The sequence below is a fragment of the Schistocerca piceifrons genome, chromosome 5 (assembly GCF_021461385.2).
Source record: "Schistocerca piceifrons isolate TAMUIC-IGC-003096 chromosome 5, iqSchPice1.1, whole genome shotgun sequence".
In the NCBI taxonomy this organism is placed as follows: Eukaryota; Metazoa; Arthropoda; class Insecta; order Orthoptera; family Acrididae; genus Schistocerca; species Schistocerca piceifrons.
The window spans coordinates 313,947,488-313,972,652 of NC_060142.1; the positions used below are offsets into that span (position 1 = coordinate 313,947,488).

Sequence of the window (25,165 nt, forward strand, 5' to 3'; positions counted from 1 at the left end):
TTCCTCCCTGTGTCCATTCACAGTTTATCGTGGCATCTGTAACATAGAAATCCTTCCATATCTTGCGTTTATTCTCATGTAGTTCTGTCAGTAAGTCCTGGTAGGCTGTCATCACTGGTAGTAAGTGCTTCAGTCGCAGCTCTTCTACGAAGAAGGGCCCTCTCTCCAATTCATACACAAGCCGCGAGAGTATGTGTTTGGAGTGACATGGCACCCTTTTTAAGTAAGTAGCCTTCAGCTTCTCTATTTTTTTGAGATCTGCCTTCTTCAGATGAATCCATTTGTTTTCCAGTCCGTAAATTGAAACAGGTTCAAGTTTGAGTTCAAACAGTCGTAGGGCTGTTTCCAGGGAGAGTTTACCTGTTGACTTCCTCCTCTTCCAAAGGTTGTGGAGACTGTCTTCTCTTCATTCAGGTCATTTTTTCATGCCCAGTACACTAACTGGTTGAAGGTTTACTGCACATCATGCTCAGAAACTGAGGTTGATGCCATGTCATATGCGTACACAAGTAGATTTAGATTGGCGGGTTTTATTGTCTCAATGATGTCTACCATAGCTATGATGAATAGTAAGGGGCTCAGTGGGTCACCTTGCAACACTCCAACTGTTTGCTGTATCAGGCTGGACTTATGTATACCATCATGTGTTTCCACCCAGTTGTTAGTGAGAAGATCTCTAATGATTGGTAACAGGTAATGTCTTGGACCTAAGGCGGTTTCCAATTTCTTAATTAGAATGGATCTACTGATTTTGTCAAATGTCTTGGTGTAGTCTATAAAATTGCATGAAGCTTTCCCCTTCGGTTCGTTAAGGCCATTTCTATATTGGTTTGGAGACTGTGTACAGCTTGTGTTGTTGATCGCCAACATCTGAAACCAAACTGTGAATCGGGGAGTTTCTCATCGATGATCTCTCTAAGATGCTTACACAGTAGTGTTTTAAAGATCTCGAATAGGGTGTTCTGTAGTGCAATGCCTCTGTATGCATTTGGGTCAGCCATGTTACCTTTTCCCTTGTACAGCATTATCACCTATGTTTCCACTGATCCGGTACAATTCCTTGCTTCAGGCCCTCATTGAAGAGCGCTGTGAGTGGAATCACTAGCACAGAGAGCATGGTTTTTCAGGTGCTTGTTATAGATGTCTGGGCCACATGCTTTATTGTTCTTCATGCTTATAACTGTGTGAATTATTTCTTCTTCTCTGAAAAATTCAGTCTCCTCTGTAGGGGCTGGAGTCGCTGTGGGGCTTCTTGCCGGGGGGGCGTGTGTCGTCAACCAGAAGGATTGACCTTAAATGTCTTTCCCACACTTTCATTGGGATGTTGCCTGGGAATTTTGGCTGCTTTGGCTGAAGAGCCTTGTACGGTCTCTGTCTCGCAGATTCTATTAGACGTTTTTCCTCTTCCTCCCAGAATACCCTTTGCACTTCCTATATCTTGATTCTGTACTCTCTCCTCAGCTCACCATAGCAGCCCAAGTCATCCCATGATTGAGTTCTTCTGGCTATATGCATGGCATTGATGGCTTTCTGTCTGACTTCGTAACATTCCTTGTTGAACCATGGTTTAGCTTTCTGTTTTGCTATGTCTACTGTGTGAGCTGTCTGTAGGATGAGCCCTTCCATCCATGATACTGGTTCATTGAGATTCTCTCCTTGTAGCAATGTTGTTATTGTACTGTGCCGACACTGCCCAGTGCTGATATGTCTGCCTTCCTGTTTAACTTGACTGTATTTTTCGGCCTTCTTTTTTTACTGTGTTCTCTAGTTGTAGCAATGTTTCCACTGGTAGGTGTTTCCTTTCCACTTCCAGGATGATACGTTGTTCTAGTGGTTTAAGTTTGGAGTTCACAAATATGAGATCAATTGTGCTTGCACCATTCTGACAGAAATAAGTGTGGGTTGCTTTGTTATTGACAAGTGCAAAGCCTTCCTCCTCCAAGTAGTTCATGACGTGTCATTTTCCTTGAAGGGATGTTCACACGGCAATTCACGTCTCCTGCCAATATGACTGGGTCTCCTGAGTGGTAGTATCCAGGCACAAACTGATTTCCTCTGTATTTATTGCTGTGAGCTCTGTCAGAAAGTACACACAAATAAGAACACAGATGGTGGTTCTTACTACTAGAGAGTGTCTTGATTTGTGGGAGACTGAGAAGGGTGAGAGAATTTTCATGATGAGACATGTGATGCAACCCTTAGGTCTGCCCTATGGTCAAGCCAAATTATGCATTTTAGTATGGTTTACGAAATTCCAAGCTCTTGGAGTATTCTCTGATGTTCTGTTTCTTTTATGGTGTAATGTAAGATCTCTGCTTTATACATACGAACATGGGGGCTTCCTAATCAGGGCAGCTGCGCACATGCAATAATGCCTGTATTCTGACACTCTGGCAACTGCTAAAATGAACCTATTTCTAACAGTCTCAGTAAACTATTGTGAATGGTGGTTTGAAAAGCATTACTTTCAAAGTAAATTTCCTTTTACACAAGATGAATTATGTTACGTGTGAGAAAGTGGAATGAATTTCTTAAATCACAGGGCATTTGACTCTCATGTAAAACTGAACACTTTGAGGACCAGCCACTTAGAAGAATTTTAAGCCCAGAAGACCACACATTTACGTCATTATTTTAAATTTACTGGCACATTTGTATGGTGTATCTTAAAGTATAACACACGCAAAAAAGATCAATATTACATGTGACAGCTTAACTTCCCTTGTAGCTTATTAATCTTAGAGACCAATAAAATATATGAAAGCTTAGTTTTTCTTGTAGCTACACTAGGTATATTAATGTAAACCACAAACTTTTCCTCTTTATGTGTTCACGCTACGTAACAGTGATCTTGCTATTGGCTGAGTACAACACATGTCCTGTGCTTTGAATATCTGCTGTCATCGGCTGGCAAGATCATGTGGCATGAGATATGATTGGCTTGCAAAAGGGCATCACAATCTTGATTTCAACGCTTAGGAAACTAATGTACTGTGTTTGGTGCAATTCCAATTTATTCTTTAGTAATACCAAAATATGCAGCATATACATGTTGCTGAACATCACAGGGCTTTCCAAAACTTCTCTCCCCTGTTTCTTCCCCCTCCCCCCCCCTCCCCATCCCCCTTCCCCTCCTCTAAAGTGCTAGGAAGTTGTACACCAATGTATAAAATGTTAACCATTCGAAGGATTGATAAGTTTTACAGTTCCAAGGGAAAATCTATGGGAAACCTACTGTCACTTAGCATGGAAAAAGTGTATTCTTGCCTGGGAAAAAGTATATTTTTTAACCGGCATATCGGGAAAAATCAGGGAATTTTTTTCCTTGTCTGTGTACATATCCTGCACTACAAGGACCTTGTGGTCACTAATTCTTGTATCCATCATAATACCCGTGGGTCAGTTTTCTTTGAACTCTTCAGCAACTATATGATCTGAGATGGGAATTAGTAAAAAAAATTATTAATTTTAATCTGTTATTTATACGTACAGCAGCTACCTACTTCAATTTCACTACAGGATAAATTTATAAAAATAGCAACAAACAAGCCACCACCAACTGAGTTTAATCTTTGGTTTTTGAATGCCATTACTTCCTTGGTAAAAACTTTGGCTGTACTTATCTCAGGCATTAGCCAGCACTTTGCGCCTGATGATGATTTCAGGGTCAGGGCTTTTTGTCAGCACATGCTCTGATATTTTCCCAACACAGCACCAACAATTTAGGGCAGCCATAATCCTGATGTTTCTTTAATCTAAACTTGTAATATGAATCCCTGTTTGTGCCTTTCTGAGACTTACAACTTAATCCACTCAACACAGCTCCTGCTACCTATGTAGTCTCTTCATGTGTGTGAAGCTCACCAGGCAGCTCACAGCTGTTTAGTGAGTTCGTGTGTGTTACAAACAGACCCCTGAGCTATGGTGGCCATTTTTTCCTTCCTGGGTGCATTCTCTTGCGCATGCCTCTCCTACTCCCTCTGCCTTCTCGTGCCTTTCTTTGATGCTGTCGTCCTGTAATGCTATACACTGAGGTGAGAAAAGTCAAGGGATACCTGCTAATATTGCGTCGGACCTCTTTTTTTGTCCATCGTAGATCACCTGTGGAAGTTCTCTGCAGAAGTATTGAGCCTGCTTCCTCTGCAGCCATTCATAATTGTGAAAGTGTTTCCGTTGCAGCATGTTGTGTACAAATGACCTCTTGTTTATGTCCTGTAAATATTTGATGGGATTCGTGTCGTGTGACGAGGGTGACCAAATAATTGTCCAGAATGTTAATCAAATCAGTCACGGCATGGCACAATGTCACCCATAAAAATTCCCTCTTTGTTTGGAACCATGAAGTCCATGAATGGTTGCAAATGGTCTCAAAGTAGCCAAACATAACAATTTCCAGTCAATTATTGGTTCAGTTGGAGAAGAGGGCCCACCGATTTCATGTAAACGCAGCCCACAAATGTAAAAACATAAATGAGGAAAAAAATAAATAAAACTTAAGTTGCAAAGGAAAAACACCATTTACGACACCAAAACACAGCGTGCACACACACGGGAATGCTTACAGCAAAATGTGTCGAAGGCTGTAAGACGAAGACTATGCAATACTTCATAACAACAAACTGCTTCCGATGGGCTTGACATCACAACGGTTAACATTAAGCCTAGTTTACATGACGACATAGGGTAGTGCCACTTTTTGCATGGAGTGAGTTGTGTGCAAAAGGTTTAATGCATGACTGTCGACACGGCGACACCAATATACACTTCAGCTTCGTCGTTTTGTGGGTTCCTGAGTCGTGTCTGAAATGAAAGATTTGACAGCTGCACATTGTACGAGTTGTGATGGGGTTAAAGCTTGTTGCATGGAATTGCTGCATGTTGTTGTTGTGGTCTTCAGTCCTGAGACTGGTTTGATGCAGCTCTCCATGCTACTCTATCCTGTGCAAGCTTCATCATCTCCCAGTACCTACTGCAACCTACATCCTTCTGAATCTGCTTAGTTATTCATCTCTTGGTCTCCCTCTACGATTTTTACCCTCCACGCTGCCCTCCAATACTAAATTGGTGATCCCTCGATGTCTCAGAACATGTCCTACCAACCGATCCCTTCTTCTAGTCAAGTTGTGCCACAAGCTCCTCTTCTCCCCAATTCTATTCAATACCTCCTCATTAGTTATGTGATCAACCCATCTAATCTTCAGCATTCTTCTGTAGCACCACATTTCGAAAGCTTCTATTCTCTTCTTGTCTAAGCTATTTATCGTCCACGTTTCACTTCCATACATGGCTACACTCCGTACAAATACTTTCAGAAACGACTTCCTGACACTTAAATCTATACTCGATGTTAACAAATTTCTCTTCTTCAGAAACGCTTCCCTTGCCATTGCAAGTCTACATTTTATATCCTCTCTACTTTGACCATCATCAGTTATTTTGCTCCCCAAATAGCAAAACCCCTTTACTACTTTAAGTGTCTCATTTCCTAATCTAATTCCCTCAGCATCACCCGACTTAATTTGACTACATTCCATTATCCTCATTTTGCTTTTGTTGATGTTCATCTTATACCCTCCTTTCAAGACACTGTCCATTCCATTCAACTGCTCTTCCAAGTCCTTTGTTGTCTCCGACAGAATTACAATGTCATCGGCGAACCTCAAAGTTTTAATTTCTTCTCCATGTATTTTAATACCTACTCCAAACTTTTCTTTTGTTTCCTTTATTGCTTGCTCAGTATACAGATTGAATAACATCGGGAATAGACTACAACCCTGTCTCACTCCCTTCCCAACCACTGCTTCCCTTTCATACCCCTCAACTCTTACAACTGCCATCTGCTTTCTGTACAAATTGTAAATAGCCTTTCGATCTCTGTATTTTACCCCTGCCACCTTCAGAATTTGAAAGAGAGTATTCCAATCAACATTGTCAAAAGCTTTCTCTAAGTCTACACATGCTAGAAATGTAGGTTTGCCTTTCCTTAATCTTTCTTCTAAGGTAAGTCGTAGGGTCAGTATTGCCTCATGTGTTCCAACATTTCTACGGAATCCAAACGGATCTTCCGCGAGGTCGGCTTCTATCAGTTTTTCCATTCATCTGTAAAGAATTCGTGTTAGTATTTTGCAGCTGTGACTTATTAAACTGATAGTTCGGTAATTTTCTCATCTGTCAACACCTTCTTTCTTTGGGATTGGGATTATTATATTCTTCTTGAAGTCTGAGGGTATTTCGCCTGTCTCATACATCTTGCTCACCAGATGGTAGAGTTTTGTCGGGACTGGCTCTCTCAAGGTTGTCAGCAGTTCTAATGGAATGTTGTCTACTCCGGGAGCCTTGTTTCGACTCAGGTCTTTCAGTGCTCTGTCAAACTCTTCACGCAATATCATATCTCCCATTTCATCTTCATCTACATCCTCTTCCATTTCCATAATATTGTCCTCAAGTACATCGCCCTTGTATAGGCCCTCTATATACTCCTTCCACCTTTCTGCTTTCCCTTATTTGCTTAGAACTGGGTTTCCATCTGAGCTCTTGATATTCATGCAAGTGGTTCTCCTTTCTCCAAAGGTCTCTTTAATTTTCCTGTAGGCACTATCTATCTTACCCCTAGTGAGATAAGCGTCTACATCCTTACATTTGTCCTCTAGCCATCCCTGCTTAGCCATTTTGCACTTCCTGTCGATCTCATTTTTGAGACGTTTGTATTCCTTTTTGCCTGCTTCATTTACTGCATTTTTATATTTTCTCCTTTCATCAATTAAATTCAGTATTTCTTCTGTTACCCAAGGGTTTCTACTAGCCCCCGTCTTTTTACCTATTTGATCCTCTGCTGCCTTCACTATTTCATCCCTCAAAGCTACCCATTCTTCTTCTACTGTATTTCTTTCCCCCATTCCTGTCAATTGTTCCCGTATGCTCTCCCTGAAACTCTGTACAATCTCTGGTTCTTTCAGTTTATCCAGGTCCCATCTCCTTAAATTCCCACCTTTTTGCAGTTTCTTCAGTTTTAGTCTACAGTTCATAACTAATAGATTGTGGTCAGAGTCCACATCTGCCCCTGGAAATGTCTTACAATTTAATACCTGGTTCCTAAATCTCTGTCTTACCATTGTATAATCTATCTGATACCTTTTAGTATCTCCAGGGTTCTTCCATGTATACAACCTTGTTTCATGATTCTTAAACCAAGTATTAGCTATGATGAAGTTATGCTCTGCGCAAAATTCTACCAGGTGGCTTCCTCTTTCATGTCTTAGCCCCAATCCATATTCACCTACTACGTTTCCTTCTCTTCCTTTTCCTACTCTCGAATTCCAGTCACCCATGACTATTAAATTCTTGTCTGCCTTCACTACCTGAATAATTTCTTTTATCTCATACTACATTTCCTCAATTTCTTCATCATCTGCAGAACTAGTTGGCATATAAACTTGTACTACTGTATTAGGTGTGGGCTTTGTATCTACCTTGGCCACAATAATGCGCTCACTATGCTGTTTGTAGTAGCTTACCCACACTCCTATGTTTTTTATTCATTATTAAACCTACTCCTGCATTACCCCTATTTGATTTTGTATTTATAACCCTGTATTCACCTGTCCAGAAGTCTTGTTCGTCCTGCCACCGAACTTCACTAATTCCCACTATATCTAACTTTAACCTATCCATTTCCCTTTTTAAATTTTCTAACCTACCTTCCTTATTAAGGGATCTGACATTGCACGCTCCGATCCGTAGAACGCCAGTTATCTTTCTCCTGCAAACGACGTCCTGTTGAGTAGTCCCCGCCCGGAGATCCGAATGGGGGACTATTTTACCTCCGGAATATTTTACCGAAGAGGACGCCATCATCATTTAATCATACAGTAAAGCTGCATGCCCTCGGGAAAAATTACGGCTGTAGCTTCTCCTTGCTTTCAGCCGTTCGCAGTACCAGAACAGCAAGGCCATTTTGGTTAGTGTTACAAGGCTAGATCAGTCAATCATCTAGACTGTTGCCCCTGCAACTACTGAAAAGGCTGCTGCCCCTCTTCAGGAACCACACGTTTGTCTGGCCTCTCAACAGATACCCCTTCGTTGTGGTTGCACCTACGGTATGGCTATCTGTATCGTTGAGGCACGCAAGCCTCCCCACCAACGGCAAGGTCCGTGGTTCATGGGGGGGGGGAAAAAATAAGAAACGTGTTTCAATTCATGACTGGATGAGGAAAACACATCAGCTCAGTTGCTTAGCAACCTTGCTGAAATATATAATGGAAGATCCAAGAAGTTCTTTTAATTATCTTAGAATGTCACCAGAACTATTCACATTTCTTCTTAATAGACTTAATTATGCGACAAGCAAAAGATACTGTAATGCATGAAGCACTGTCGCCAGAATTGAAGTTAATATCACATTGCATGCATTACAATCGAAATCACTTGGCATGCTAGAAGGTGCAGTTTTACTTGGTGATGACACTTTTTAATTAACAGCAATAATTATTAACATTAACAGCAATAATAATTCGAAGCAGGCTCCATTAAGAAGAGAATGGTTTGCAAACTACTGTCTTGAAGATAGATCTATATGGTGGCAGTATTTCAAAATTCAAACATATGTAATTGGGGAGCATTGCTGCGAAGTTTTAAATAGATTAATATTGAATAAAGAATGCAGCTTCTTGATTTGTGTACCCTTCCCTCCTGTCAACAATATTATTTAAAAAAAGAGTCTGCCAACTCAATGGGATTTTAGTCTTATAGACGAGAGCATTTTAACAGCTAGAATTGTACTTGCTTGTATTTTTCTTAATTCAGTTGCATATGTGCTCCTAATTCAATCGATTTTGCCCTGCAGCTCAGATATTATGAAAGCATTTATGTTCTGATCATACATTTTGGTCTCACGAGCACCAATATGTTGCTTATTTTTGTAGTCAGCATCATTGAAATCCCACAAACGCCTATGCAAAGCATAGATATCCAAAAAGGGAACATTAGTCTTCGTTCTCCAGTTCATAGTTCAGTTTGTCCACACTATGAAAACACGTAACCTCCAAAATGTGCAGTCCGAAAGCTTTTAGTTTCACCAGCGAGTTAAGCAAACGCACAGTGCCCATGCGCAGTGGCCGGTAGCGCAGTTGCCTGCAATCTATTATCATCATGTAAACTAGGCTTTAGGTTCATTTGAGCTGCTGCCAGCGGGCTTACGCACATGCACAGTGGAATTGCGTATGAGTGGTACCTTCTCCCCCTTCTGGCTACTTGAAGTGCGGCTGTTAGCTGTATCCTAGGTAACTAGACATGGGCTGTATCAGTAGTAGCAACAAGCAGTCAGATGCTACCTGAAAACATTTTTCTGGTGCACTCAGGCTGCCAGATTCACACTTGCACAAAGCAGTCTGAGTTATAGTGGGATGAAGGGTGGTCTCCGTGTGAACTGTTTTTACGCTTGGTGATTTCGCTGTTTCCTCTTGGTTTACAGCTCTCAAGAACAAAATGGATTTCTGTGGTCAGGAGCTATGAAGTGAATTAAAATAGTCACATAATTATGGAAGGCTAAAATATATTTTTAGTTTCAGTTTTCTGATTTTATTTTATTCCCAGGTTTTTGTCCGTCTGGTATTAATTGCCTTTTAGAACAGTGAAGTTATTTTTATCAGTTTGCTAAAAAAAAATGACTTTAATTAATCTTTTCTGCAGTGGAAGTCAGTTTATTTGAAACCCGATTGGCTAGTGTCAACTGTTTGTGGAATTTCAAGTGCACATTGTTATCTTTTGCGACATATGACATTATGCCGTAATAAAGAACTAAACATGAGATAATACAATACTGGTACTTCAAGAAAATTTGCAGTCTAAAAACCACACTGAAAAGTTTAATATCAGCTTGGGGCGTACCTCTTTGTGAATTTGGACATACAAATTATGTATTTTAGTATGGTTTACAAAATTCAAATACTCTTGGAGTATCTCTGATGTCCTGTTTCATTTATGACATAATGTAAAATCTCTTAATGCCTTATACATACGAACATACCTACGTCATCGTAGCTGCGCAGGTACAGTAACGCCGTTTTATGGTACTCTCTGGCAACTGATGAAACGAATTCTAAGAGGTCACTGGAAAATATTGCGATTGGTCGCTTGAAAAGCGTTACTTTCAAAGTACATTTCATTTTACACAATATGAGGTATATTACGTGTGTGCATGTGCTTTGAATTTCTTAAATCACACAGTGTTTGAGTTTCATTTAAAGCTTAACACTTTGAGCGCCAGCCACTTACAAGAATTTTGAGCCCAAAAGACCAGACATATATGTCATTACTTAAAATTTTACTGGCACATTTGTGTGATGTATCAAAGTGTAACATGTGCAAAAAAGACAAATATTGCATGTGAAAGCTTAGCTTTTCTTGTAGCTACACTATGTACATTAATTTATACCATTAACATTTTCTATTTGAATGTTTGCACTACTTAACAGTGATGTTGCCATAGGCTGACTACATAACATGTCCTATGCTCTGAATCACTACGTGTACATGTGACACATCTTCTGAAAGATGAAAAGCGAATTTCGGAAACCATTTTTCGCTGTCATGTTTACACATTAAGGTATGAAATGGATTTGCTAGCCCAGTTACCTATGGCGCCTGGAAAACAGAAGATACAGTTTATGGTTTAGTCAGCACAGTTTCTATTTCTCTTCAGTAAGACGAGGTGTAAACAGCTTCAGTCTCATATTTCTACGTATCTTTCACTGTGCAAAAAGTCACTCCCTCAATATTAGCTGTTTTTTTTTTTTTTTTTTAACAGACGAAAGCAGACAGCCTTAGCATGTTTCAGTATCAGCTGCATTTACATGACAGTGAAAATAGATTGCGGAACTGGAAAACCGGTAACCAGGAGTGGTATTGGAAGATTGTTTATGAAATCTGGTTTTGGTAGCCCCATGTAAATGTGATCTGCTATCATTGGTTGGCGAGATCATGTGACATGAGCTATGATTGGCTTACAAAACGGCATTTCGATCTCAATTTCAATGCTACGGAAAGTAATGTTCTGTGTTTGGTTGGCTCAGGAAAGGTGTATTTTCACCACGGTGAAAGTGTATTTTTTAACCAGTAAATTCGGAAAAAAAACAGGGGATTTTTTTTTCCTTGTCTGTGTATACACCCTGATGAAGCAGTCATGGTCCAGAGTGAGTGAAGACACTTTCAAGAGGTGCAGCATAAGTAATGCTCTCAGTGGCAGTGAAGACCATCTTATATATGAAGAGAACAATGATGACGATGAAGAGGCGGAGGAAGAAGAAGAAGAAGAAAGGCTAGAAGACAATTTTTAGGGATTTTGTAGGTCAGTTCAATTTTATAAAAAAATTGCTTAAAAACTAAGGTGCATCTTGTTGTTGTGGTCTTCAGTCCAAGGACTGGTTTGATCCAGCTCCCCATGCTACTCTATCCTGCACAAGCTGCTTCATTTCCCAGTACCTACTGCAACCTACATCCTTCTGAATCTGCTTAGTGTATTCATCTCTGGTCTCCCTCTATGATTTTTACACTCCGCGCTGTCCTCCAGTACTAAATTGGTGATCCCTCGATGTCTCGGAACATGTCCTACCAACCGATCCCTTGCCACAAACTTCTCTTCTCCCCAATCCTATTCAGTACCTCCTCGTTAGTTATGTGATCTACCCATCTAATCTTCAGCATTCTTCTGTAGCACCACATATCGAAAACCATTCTCTTCTTGTCCAAACTATTTATCATCCATGTTTCACTTCGATACATGGCTACACTCCATACAAATACTTTCAGAAACAACTTCCTGACACTTAAATCTATACTCAATGTTAACAAATTTCTATTCTTCAGAAACGCTTTCCTTGCCATTGCCAGTCTACATTTTATATCCTCTCTATTTTGACCATCATCACTTATTTTGCTCCCCAAATAGCAAAACTCATTTGCTACTTTAAGCATCTCATTTCCTAATCTAATTTCCTTAGCATCACCTGACTTACCCCAGCCACTTTCAGAATGTGAAAGAGAGTATTCCAGTCAACATTGTCAAAAGCTTTCTCTAAGTCTACAAATGCTAGAAAAGTAGGTTTGCCGTTCCTTAATCTATCTTCTAAGATAAGTTGTAGGGTCAGTATTGCCTCACGTGTTCCAACATTTCTACGGAATCCGAACTGATCTTCCCCGAGGTCGACTTCTACCAGTTTTTCCATTCGTGTATAAAAAATTCGCGTTAGTATTTTGCAACCGTGACTTATTAAACTGATAGTTTGGTAATTTTCACATCTGTCAACACCTGCCTTCTTTGGGATTGGAATTATTGTATTCTTCTTGAAGTCTGAGGGTATTTCGCCTGTCTCATACATCTTGCTCACCAGATGTTAGAGTTTTGTCAGGGTTGGCTCTCCCAAGGCCGTCAGTAGTTCTAATGGAATGTTGTCTACTCCTGGGGCCTTGTTTCGACTCGGATCTTTCAGTGCTCTTCAAACTCTTCGCACAGTATCATATCTCCCATTTCATCTTCATCTTCATCCTCTTCCATTTCCATAATATTGTCCTCAAGTACATCACCCTTGTACAGACCCTCTATGTACTCCTTTCACCTTTCTTCTTGCTCTTCTTTGCTTAGAAATGGGTTTCCATCTGAGCTCTTCATATTTATACAAGTGGTTCTCTTTTCTCCAAAAGTCTCTATCTTACCCCCTAGTGAGATATGCCTCTACATCCTTACATTTGTCCTCTAGTCATCCCTGCTTAGCCGTTTTGCACTTCCTGTCAATCTCAATTGTGAGATGATGTATTCCTTTTTGCCTGCTTCATTTTCTGCATTTTTGTGTTTTCTCCTTTCATCAATTAAATTCAATATTTCTTCTGTTACCCAAGGATTTCTACTTGCCCTCGTCTTTTTACCTACTTGATTCTCTGCTGCCTTCACTATTTCATCCCTCAAAGCTATCCATTCTTCTTCTATTATATTTCTTTCCCTCACTCCTGTCAATTGTTCCTTTATGTTCTCCCTGAAGCTCTCTACAACCTCTGGTTCTGTCAGTTTATCCAGGTCCCATCTCCTTAAATTCCCACCTTTTTGCAGTTTCTTCAGTTTTACTCTACAGTTCATAACCAATAGATTGTGGTCAAAGTCTACATCAGCCTCTGGAAATGTCTTACAATTTAAAATCTGGTTCTAAATGTGTCTTACCATTATATAATCTATCTGAAACCTGTCAGTATCTCCAGGCCTCTTCCGTGTATACAACCTTGTTTCATGATTCTTGAACCAAGTGTTAGCTATGATTAAGTTATGTTCTGTGCAAAATTCTACCATGCAGCTTCCTCTTTCATTTCTTACCCCCATTCCATATTCACCTACTAAGTATCCTTCTCTTCATTTTCATACTATCGCATTCCAGTCATCCATGACATTTAAATATTCGTCTCCTTTCACTATCTGAATAATTTCTTTTATCTCATCATACATTTCATCAATCTCTTCTTCATCTGCAGATATAGTTGGCATATAAACTTGTACTACTGTGGTAGGCGTGGGCTTCGTGTCTATCTTGGCCACAATAATGCGTTCATTATGTTCTTTGTAGTAGCTTACCTGCACTCTTTTTTAAATTCATTATTGAACCTACTTCTGCATTACCCCTATTTGATTTTGTAATTATAACCCTGTATTCACCTGACCAGAAGTCTTGTTCCTCCTGCCACTGAACTTCACTGATTCCCACCATATCTAACTTTAACCTTTCCATTTCCCTTTTTAAATTTTCTAACCCACCTGTCCGATTAAGGGATCTGACATTCCATGCTCTGATCCGTAGAACGCCAGATTTCTTTCTCCTGATAACGTCATCCTCCTGAGTAGTCCCCGCCTGGAGATCTGAATGGGGGACTATTTTACCTCCAGAATATTTTACCCAAGAGGATGCCATCATCATTTAACTATACGGTAAAGCTGCATGCCCTCGGGAAAAATTATAGCTGTAGTTTCCCCTTGCTAAGCTGTTTGCGGTACCAGCACAGCAAGGCCATTTTGGTTAGTGTTACAAGGCCAGATCAGTCAGTCATCCAGACTGTTGCCCCTGCAACTACTGAAAAGGCTGCCGCCCCTTTTCAGAAACCACATGTTTGTCTGGCCTCTCAACAGATACCCCTCCGTTGTTGTTGCACCTATGGTACGGCTATCTGTATCGCTGAGGCATGCGGGCTTTCCCACCAACGGCAAGAACCATGGTTCGTGGAGGCGGCGATTCGTATAGTCCATAAAATACGGTAAATGTACGCATTTAGAGTAAGCTGTCATTCATCACATCAACTAGAAATTTGGTCAAAGTTGTATTGTGTATTCTTACAGACACTCAACGACTACACCTTCCCATACATTACAGTATTATCAGCAAACAGCCACAGATTGGTGCTCACTCTGTCCTTCAGATAAATGTGACATAGATTTGATAAATCTTAATATAGATTGTCAGCTTTTAAATGTGTTGGGAAGAAGAATCAGATTTAGGTAGATGGGCGGATTATTTGTGATACAGCCAAGTGTTACTTCATGCTAATAACAGTGTTAAACTGAAAGTGAGGAGAGCAGTCTGCTGTGATGGACTGCAACAACAATTGAAGTGTGCTGTGCCCTGAGTGTGGTTGACTACCACAAAAATTCAGCACCAACATGTCCTCGTTGCTGTCAGCTGACACATATGTTTGGAGGCTCATGAATGTTAAGTGCTTAGCTGTGTTGGAGTACAAACTTCATTAGATTGTAGCTTATCATGGCACATAAGAAAATCCTGAGCTCTGAATAAGTAAGGGCAGATGTTGATGGTGAAAAATTGTGAAGAGTTTCTATGTTCATCAACTGATACAAATTTGGAAGAAGAATATACTTTTGTGAATGATTTTCTAGTCTCACAAGCTGATTTTCACAATCTGTACTTATTACCACAGTGGCAACATCAAAAAGACAAAGTTGCTGTATATGTCATACAGATCTCATTGTCTTTATAAGCCTAAAGAAAACACAAGTAAAGTAGAAATGTGTGAATACACATGCAGAGAGGTATCTATTTGATTTACGCCAGTATGAAAGTTCAAGTAAATGCAAGTGAAAACTGTTAGACTTTTCTAAATACAAAAATCTTTTGAAAGACTTTCCAGGAAATAAATTATTGTTATAAGTGTTGCTTAGCTAATACTGAAGAGAAGACAGACTTTGCAATAAGCAAGGCAAGTGACACAGATGCCACTAAAATGTTTGTTTTTATTGCATCTGCTTTTTTTAAAGACAAGAGTAAAAAGGTTAAAGATGCGTGAATACTTGTCAGCAGATCCTTGTTGTAAACAATGTCTTTTCCCAAAGTAAACTTCAGAGATTGGTATCTTCCATTGTCTAGTCTGCTATACTTTCATGACAACACCTTGCCTCAAAATTGGGATTGCTTCTCGAAAATTATACCTTTTCCAAATTTTTTTCATCAAAACTTTCTGCTAGAAAATCAGCAGAGATTAACTGTGGTGTCATCAAAGGTCATCTGAAAAGTAATGAAGTACATCCCAGCAAAGAGGAATTAGATTTGGCATTAAAATGTTTGTAATCTGCAGTTGTGAGATGTATCCTCTACTAGATTCTGTTGTTTATGTTACAGCAGAAACAGACATTGATAATCGTTGTACAGGATGTCTGGAAATACAGTTGCCCCATTATTCGAGCCTTATTTACAAAAAATGGCATACATTTTTCATGGATAATTGGTGTACGGACCATGATCTGTTTTATTGGTAGTATGATGTGGCACAGTCAGTTGAACATTCAGAGATAGGAAGCTAACGGAGGAGAAATGGAAGACAGGAGACGTAGCATTCATATCTTCAAAATCAGCAAAAGTGATTGCTACAAAATGGCAGGATACAAAGAGAATTTGCCGGCCGGAGTGGCCGTACGGTTCTAGGCGCTACGGTCTGGAATTGAGCGACTGCTACGGTCGCAGGTTCGAATCCTGCCTCAGGCATGGATGTGTGTGATGTCCTTAGGTTAGTTAGGTTTAATTAGTTCTAAGTTCTAGGCGACTGATGACCTCAGAAGTTAAGTCGCATAGTGCTGAGAGCCATTTACAAAGAGAATTTGCATGCTGTCGTCTTTGCACAAAACTGAAATGCTTGAAAAGAGATCAGAAAACTGGCTTCTTAAAATTGAAACAATGTGTGGTAATTTGATATAACAAATTGGTGGGCTTAGTTGAGGAAAGCTACTTGCTTATCAAAATGGTGGAAAGTATGTAAAACTCTTCTAAGTGGTACAGCAAATTAAAGAAAAATAATTAGGATATGATAATAGTCAGAGCATTTGTTTTTTTAAGAAAGTAAACAACAAAAATGTAGTATAAAAAAAATTCACCTCATTGTAGTTGGAGGAATTTTCGAAACCTTTCACACTGAATTGAAAAAAAAGCAGGTGGTGGCAAATGTAAAGTGTGTCCTATAAGATGTGCCAATCCATGCAAAAAATGGTCTTTGGCAACAAACAAGTTGTGTTGTGAAGAGTGCAGTTTAACGGTGTGCTTTTCGATGCTTCAGGATGTATTGCAAAAAAATTCAGCAATAAATAATTGTTTTGTCCAGTCTAAAGAAAATGTATAGATATGTCAGTTGTAAACGTGTGTATACATCTGGAAATACGTCTGACATGAATGTAAATATAGAGTCCTAACTGTCCCAGTGTCTGTCCAAAACCCATAGAGGGGGTGGGGAGTAGAAAAGGAAGTATTCAGCACCTGAGGGACAGCCACCAAGTCTCAAATGTAGCAGTCAAATAGTTAAAAAAGAATTCACACCAGAAATAAAAAGACAACCAGAGTAATTCAGGGTTACCACAGGTTCTGGAAATCAGGGAATTTCAAACATGTCAGGGAAATATCAGGGAAATTTGGGGAAAAAAAACTGGAAAAATCTCATTTTGGTCTCAGTAGATGAAATGGTTTGTTTACTGAAGTGTAATGCATCGCTGCTGTCTGGGTGCAGCTGAGTACATGCACGACTTCCCTACCCCCGCATTACTACGGCTTCACTCCTTCCTACCACTCTGCTCAGCTTGCAGTCAGTGCTGCCACTACTTCTTGCCACTAGCCTAGCAGCTGCCAGTGAGAGGCAGGGAGGCACGAGGAGTGGTTTGCTTGAATCTGATTCTGAGGGACTGTAGATGCGGCGGGCAGAGACGGCCATTATGTGTGCATGAGTTGTGTGTGAGTGATAGTGTGAATGTGTGTGGGATCTCATTTTATGACAAAAGCTATGGCTGAAAATTTAGTTGTGAGAATGTGATTGTCTTTTCAACATGCCTGTCTGCAGCTCAGCCATCATCTTTATGGTGAGTTGCTACCTTTCCTCATTATTACTGATTCTCAGAGTATTTGAACAATTTATCTGTTGCATGGATAGATCACAGTGGTCTCATTTCATCAACATTTTGCCTGTAGTTCATGAATAGCAGCCACACGTGTGGATTTCTGTGATGGGTTAAAACCGCAGGCCACTTCTACGGGTATCTGTAATGGATTGGGCCTGCCAATTTGAAGCCATTCGGTTCCCACTAATGTGTAGGCCCTGCTTCTTTGATCTAGTTTCACCGATCTGCCTGCAGGCCGGGTCTGTTTCATGTGGCGTAATGCAGTGAATTTTCATGGTTTATCCATGGACCACACTGTTAATGGTATGCCATGCACTTCTAGTACATTTTGGCACTTGAAAAGTAGTTTGTGTGTTAGAAAGTATGGACAACAAGAAGGAGAAAATTGTCAGTCCCTGGCAGTTTGTATGTTGTGTACTCGTATATTTATTGAAAGAAAAATCACAAAAAACCAGTAAAATAATAGCTGTATTGCAGTGGGTAATAGCTGACAATAACGAACATAGTAAAACCAACATTTTATTGGCAGTCATCTATAGTGCTGGTTTACAAAATTCTTCCCCACCTTGTACACTTCTTTCAGGAAGCTTACTTTTTTCTGAGGTTATTCCTGAAATCAGTGAAGGTATTTTAAATCTGTCTTGTCCAAGGAAAAGGGTATGGGATCACAAAATGTGTTTCATTTTATTGTAATAAAATAACATCAGTGGTCTTAATGAAACGCATATACCATTTGGCTTACTTTCTCCATCTAAAAACAGTTCATTACAAAAGATGTTGATGTTAGTACCTAAGATTTTGCTCACATCAGGGAACACCATCTGCATGCAAGTTTCTTTTAGATATTGCCTCATTTGCATTACTGTTTATGTACCGTGGCGGCAAAAACAGATTTTCACCTTAATTCTTATCTTACCCTTGAGATCTCCAAATTTGTCAGGAAAAAATGCTAAAACTTGTATGGAAATCAGGGAAATATCAGTGAATTTCACTTGGGGAAACTTGTGGCAACCCTGAAGTTATGTTATTTAACATTATTTTTAAGTCACTTCATCTGTTAACTCATTTCTGGTCTTCCTATTTCTACAGCTGGTATGTAGATACCCCTCTTCTCACATATTATTTCTGGGAAATAACACATATTACAATTTATATATTGCTATGCTAATTTTCTTTGGCTTTGTGTCCTCTAATGCTGTTATAGTAAAATTCTGTCTTTCAGGAGGTTGCTGGAGTGAAGCATTTCAGACTGACAGTGCTAAGGGTGTTTTAATACACCACACTGTTGGTGGCATGCCATGCACTTATGCCATTTCAGCAAAGGCAGAGGTGAGGTTTTAACTTGTCTTTCGTGTTTGATTGTCACATTTGAATAATTCCAGGCTAGTTTTGGTTTCTTGCTTCAAGAACACTTTCAGATCAAAAAAAAGAAAAATGTATTTTATTTTTCCATGTAATGCATTATAACAGCATTTGTAATGGAGATCAAAATTTTCATGACATTTGCTCTGGAATAACTTTTTATTGACCATGTAATTATATGGTGGTGGTGGTGGTGGTGGTGGTGGTAGTAGCAGCAGCAATAGTTGTTGTTGTCGTATTCATACATAGATCACTTTTACAAGGCTGTTAGACGTGCTTTGGTGTTATAGAATCAGCACAAAAAGTATGTTACATTGTGGATGCTGTTCTTTCGTGGTGGAATATATATGACGTAGTTATGCAGCTATACAAAAAAACATTTGTTAGACTTGGTGATGTGTGCAGTTGGTATCTGCTCTTTCCTTTTGGTATCTGGCTCCATTTACTTATCTGCACTAATTCAGTACTTGTTGTGCTTATCATGAACCTTTGTTCCATAACAGGACTTCTTATTTATGGAACACTCATACAACACACAAAATAAATAAATTGCCATTTTAATGTTTGCTATGGCTTTTGTTACCAGTAACTAAGAGTATTACAAATTCATTTGCGAACAATGGAAAACTGTTTAAACATTTCTGTCTCACGTAGAATGGTCTGGTGAGTGAGTATCAAGACTACAAATACAAAGGTTCAATGTCTGAACCCTGGTCAGTCCTAGAGATTTTAGGTCATTTATTGCTTCTTTTACCCCTGGCAGAACTTGTTATTTGTGAAAAGTGTCAAATTGCTCTGTGATGCTTGTTGCAGGTTATTATAGTCAGTGACAACCTTAACTGTGAAATACAAGGTTTACATACACATACTCTCCTCTGCCTGCTGTCTACAATTTGACCAGTTGATCGGAGATGACACTGTCTGCCTTTTCCTCATTTTTCAGTGTCTTCCACATGCTGGTCTGTCTCTGAAGAGATGACCAACAGTATCTGTCACCAGTCCTTATCCAATGTGGATGCCAGATTTTGTCGTCTCTGCTATGTTGTACCTCTTATACTATGACTCTTCAAGGCTGGGGATTGGTTTTTTTTTTTAATGTCATATTGTAAGATGGATATCCTTGTGGCTCATAATGATAACTTAGTAATATGAGGTGCTTCCATCAGTGCCAGAGATTCTCTGCTATACAGTGAGTTGTTACTTTTATATTCCATCAAGGACTTTCTATTACCATATTTCCTTAAGGAATACTTAAAAAATTTATTGTATATGTGATGCACAAAATGGAATGCATTCTTTGGTTAGTGTGTGATTTGCCCATCGCTAAACTAGTGGCTATACTTGTTTGTTTAAATACTTCCAGTTAGAAACTTCCTCATTCCCATGGCAATTGTGAAATAAAAGGAATTTTAAGCTCAGTGTTTGAGGGAACATGAAGGGATTAGATGTTTAATAGTGGTCAAATCAAACAGTCCAACTTCTGTCACTATTGAATTTTTGCATACAATATTTCTACAGCTGATCTACTCATCTTCTTCAAGTGTTTCAAGTAATGCTGTTGTCTGTGCTTGGTGCCTGGACTCCAACCAGGCAGTGATTACACCTAAGGCCTGAAAACCCTGAGGAACGATATGTGCAAAGATAGAATTGCCATCTAACTTGGAGTCCCCAAAACAAATCATCAGTGTGCTATATGATGATTACTTTTCCTCGTTTATTGGGGCTTTATCTTATAAAATGGAGGTACAATAAGTACTTTGCCTCAGTGAATTCAAACACTGAAAATAAGGATGGAATAACAACAAAAGTAATTATGGCAGATTACTACTCATCATATAGAGTAGGCATTGGGTGGCAAGCAGGCATGTTTAAAAGTAGTGTGTTGGGTATTATTAAGCTATCCGACAAAGTCCTTCATCAGATGTAGCAAAACACACACACACACACACACACACACACACACACACACACACACACACACACACTCTCTCTCTGACCTCACTCATACAGACATGCATGCATGACTCATACAGGCATTGCCACTGTCATCTTTTCGCTGTGAGACCCAATTTTGTTGAACAGTGATCTTGGGCTGAGGTGGATGGTGGTGGTGGTGGTGGGGGTGGGGGGGGGGGGGGGTTTACAGGAGAGTTGTGGTACCAGGAGGGGAATGACGATGTAGTGCTGCCTGAGGGAGTGTGCAGGGATGTGGCAGGGATAGCATAGAGAGCCTGTTTTTTTGGGGGGGAAGGGGGGGGGGGAGGGGAGGGGAGGGCTGTGGATGTGTTTTGGGAGAAGAGGATAAAAGGTGTGTTTGAGGTATGAGTGGAGGTAGCAAAATGCATAAAGGCAAGTGAAGGACAAGGCCTAGCAAAGGTTGAAGCCAGAGGGATTGCTGGGATAAAGGAAATGTTGCAAGGAGAGTTCCAACCTGCACAATTCAGAAAAGTTGTGTTGATAGCGTGGGCTGTGGAGCTGTTGTTGAAGCTTAAAATACTCTGTTGCAGCATGCTCAGCAACTGCTGTCTGTTAGCCACAGTTTGGTGTTGGCCATTCACTTGGACAGACAACTTGTTAGTGGCAGAAAAAAAAGTTGGCATTGCCAAACACCATTAAACTAGGCAGAAGGAAACATGAGAAATCAACATATCAAAATACCAGTTTGATTTCCATAGTCTTTTGTGACTTTGTAACTGTATTTTTTATTTATTTAATTGCTACTCATCAAAAAAGCGTTTTAGAAGCTCATGTTCAGATTCTGCATGCAATGAAAGTAACCAGTAGTTACCATGACTGAAGTATGAAAACCATTCTGACACACATTTTGTTGTATGCAGCATAACATCATTTACATTAAATAATACTAAATAATTTATATTGTAGTTACACTGGATTTTCATATGATTTAGTATATATGACCTTTGCATCATGTGTGTTTCGTTTTATTAAAATACTTCTACTGTCTCACTGAATATGGAGATCTTCATATTTCTGTTGTGAGGTAATGTATGTGAATGTCCTGTAGCCATGTATTACTCTGAGCAACTGCCCATGCTGCTATATTTCTTGCATGTTTGTCCTTTAAGTCTAATACATTCAAATTTTATGTTGTTTTAGGAAGGTGTAAATGTGAGTCATATGGTTCAGTTTGACCCTAATGGAAATGGGAAAGAATTGTGGGAAGATCTGCAACAGCATTGTGAACTCACTTCTCTCTCTGACAGAAGTGAAGAAACAAGTAAGAGCAAATATAAATGAATTGGTTTTGTGCATGAATCATCTATGTTTTCTCTTTTGTTTCATTAGGTGCTTTTTCAACTAATGTGGCTTTTATCACAAGCTATCCATTTTTTCTTTCACAGTATGCTGAAATTGATGCAGTGGACTTCATTTTATTCAGTTTTGGATTAAGGTTACTTTCTGACTTAAATTAAGATTGTTAGAAAAGTTCAAATACCTTTTGATTTTGCAGAACCTTGTTAGGAAAGGTTACCAAAAAAGGGAGTTGAAATGGGATCTCTCTTCGACCAGTAAATTACAGTTTCTGGTTTCTGTAACTCATTAACACAACATAAAAAAATAAATATATAAGTGGTTCTTATAAAGACAATTCTTCACCCCGCTGGTTTATGTGTGTAATTTTATCACATTCAATAAAATGCCATAAAAAGGTCTTTAAATAAGCTCAAGTTATCTCTGCCATGGGTTACAGTGATTCATCTTAGTGTCACTATAAAATGGTGAATTTGCACCCTTTCTACATTTTCTGCCACTTTGACAAAGGTCAGCACAAAGGCTACAGTCAACACCAACCTGACGGTAGCCTGCTTAACTGCACAGAAACTGACGCAAATTACATCTACATGCTACATACTGAACTAACAAGGGGATGGTCCAATCTGACATGTCGAAGCCTACCCTGAAAATTTTCACACAAGAATACATTAAAAGAAATGCATTGTTAAAATTTTTGCATGCTAAGGCATGCCACAAGTATGTGTAATAATGATAAAGTTACTCATTTTTGCCTCACAAAGAACCAATTATAACATCAGTTTGTACAGCCCTTCCTACATGGCACAAACATTGGAAAATTAGGAGACACATCCGTGATGAGAGAACATATCACGACATAGTGCAAAGTCCAAAGTACATATATGTTAATTTTAAGCAGTTGAACCATACCAGAACTGTCTCAAATCATAAATTTTATGAATAACTTGCAGTTGATATTGACAGCTAAACTGTTGCAAATGTAACTGTTACACAGTTGACTACCAGAGGAGAAAGAAGAAAAAAAAATAATTATGCGGTGTATGATGATACATTACAGAGACTTCCGTCAATCGGACTTCAGTTTGTAGACATTACATATTTTATAACAGTTCCTTCAGCACAATTCTTGTGCTAATTTTTGAATAATGTATGTTTGGCTAACTGTGTAGCAGTTCCTTGTTTATTCACTGTAATTATCACAAAATATGAAGTGTCCATCGGGTGATTAAAACAAACATTTTCCTGACACCAGGCACATCTGATAAATAAAAAAATTACTGCATTAAGGCACTTTACAGAAATTACTAGTTTTTTTTGTATAGAATTAGGTTGGAGTAAGAAAATGTCATGGCCATTGTTCTCCATACTGTGCTACATAGCAGGTATATTTGATACGATTTGTAAAATGTGATGACACAAACTGATAATGCAGAAATGACTGATTTGACAGTACTGTTCCACTGATAAACCTGAAATGAGAAAGGGCTATCAAAAATTGTTGTCTGACAATTTTCTGAAAAATGCATTGTGGTGTTGAAAAATATTTTTATCAAGAGAATGAATCACACTATTAGTTGTGGGTGGAATCTACATTATACTAACAGTCCTTTCATCATTGTCTTGAAGGCATATGTGGTGTTATGTCCAGGCCAAGAGATTGCAAAGACAATGAGTTATGCATATGGTAAAAGACATTCTGGATGTAACATTGAAAATTCTTCTCTCCCATTTTTCCAGGTTTTGCTATGTAGATACAAAATTTTTGCAAGTGAACAGTCCTTTCATTAATTTTTGTTCCTGTTTCTGAATACAGGTATAAAGCTGCAGGAAACCGCAATCTACTAAAACTTATGACTGGAATTGTTGTATGCAAATGGGTCATACCATTCATAGACTGCACAAGCTCAAAATCATAAAGTGCAGTTTCCAGGCAGTTCTCGCATGAAAGCTGACTGACTGAGGGGATAACAGAAGCTTCATCATCATATTAGCTGTGAATTTCTCCGTCGTAATACATGTTAATGACATCTCCTCTACACATTTATTTGGGGGGCAAACTTCGTAATTGAAAGACTTTCTTTTATTATTGAACTTGCATCCTATGATGACCTATTATTTTTACTACGGATCTGTGTTCAGCATATAAAAACACCCCAGCAGCTAGAGTCCCCTCCTCATGTGAGCAGTAGTACTTGCTTTCTCTTCAATGCAAAGTGTGTCTACCTATCCATAAAACTGTACCCACATGAATTTTTCTACATCTGGGGCTACAGGTCTGAAAGACCTCAGTTTGACTTATACAATCCCATTAATAACTTTGAACACCCATCCAGCTGATACTAACTAGATAATCTACAATGATATCACAAAAAATGAAAAGAAAAATGAATAACCAAAAAAACTACTACTCTGATCACAACATGGCACCAACCCCATGAACATAATCTACAACTAATCCCTCATAATGGGTAACTTTCAGCTATAGTGGATCTAAATTTCACTAAAATATCAACAAACTGCAGAATGTATTGCACGTATATAGCATAGTTGCAAAGTAACTGAGGCAGACATTTATAAAAAATTAAACAAGACTAATAAGTAAACTGCACTCCACAAGTCTTGTGTAACTGTTAAGACCCAGCATATTCCAAAACATCCTTTGGTTAACAAGTATTCATAAGAAAATGGCAATGTTTAGCTGATCAGAACTGGTATAGCCATGACACAGTTTATGTGAGAATGAATTTTTTCCACTTTGCAACAGGGTGTGCTTTTATATGAAACTTCTGTGCAGATTAAAACTGTGTAGTGGTCCACGGCTCAGACATGTGACCTTTGTCTTCCATTGGCAAGTGCTCTACTGACAGAGCTTCACATGCATAACTCATGACCTGTCCTCACATCTTTAGAGCACTTGCCCATGAACTGCAAAGGTCCCATGGTTGAGTCCTGATCCAGCACTCAGTTTCAATCTGCCAGAAAGTTTCATACCAGCACACACTTGGCTGCAAAAAATGAAAAATTCATTCCATAAACATCCCCCTGCTGTGGTTAAGACATGTCTCTGTTGTATCCTTTCTTGTAGGAGTGCTAATCCTGCAGCTTATG

The 25,165-nt window shown here is 39.2% G+C and overlaps 1 protein-coding gene across 1 annotated transcript in view; it reads left to right on the forward strand.

The window, feature by feature from the left end:
* The window catches only part of LOC124798257 (non-lysosomal glucosylceramidase), a 257,460-nt gene that overhangs the window by 117,938 nt on the left and 114,357 nt on the right, over positions 1-25,165 (forward strand). The window contains exons 6-7 of the mRNA XM_047261576.1: positions 18,642-18,748; positions 21,899-22,019. Coding sequence (XP_047117532.1) covers positions 18,642-18,748; positions 21,899-22,019 — 228 coding nt within the window. The remainder of the gene's footprint in view (positions 1-18,641; positions 18,749-21,898; positions 22,020-25,165) is intronic.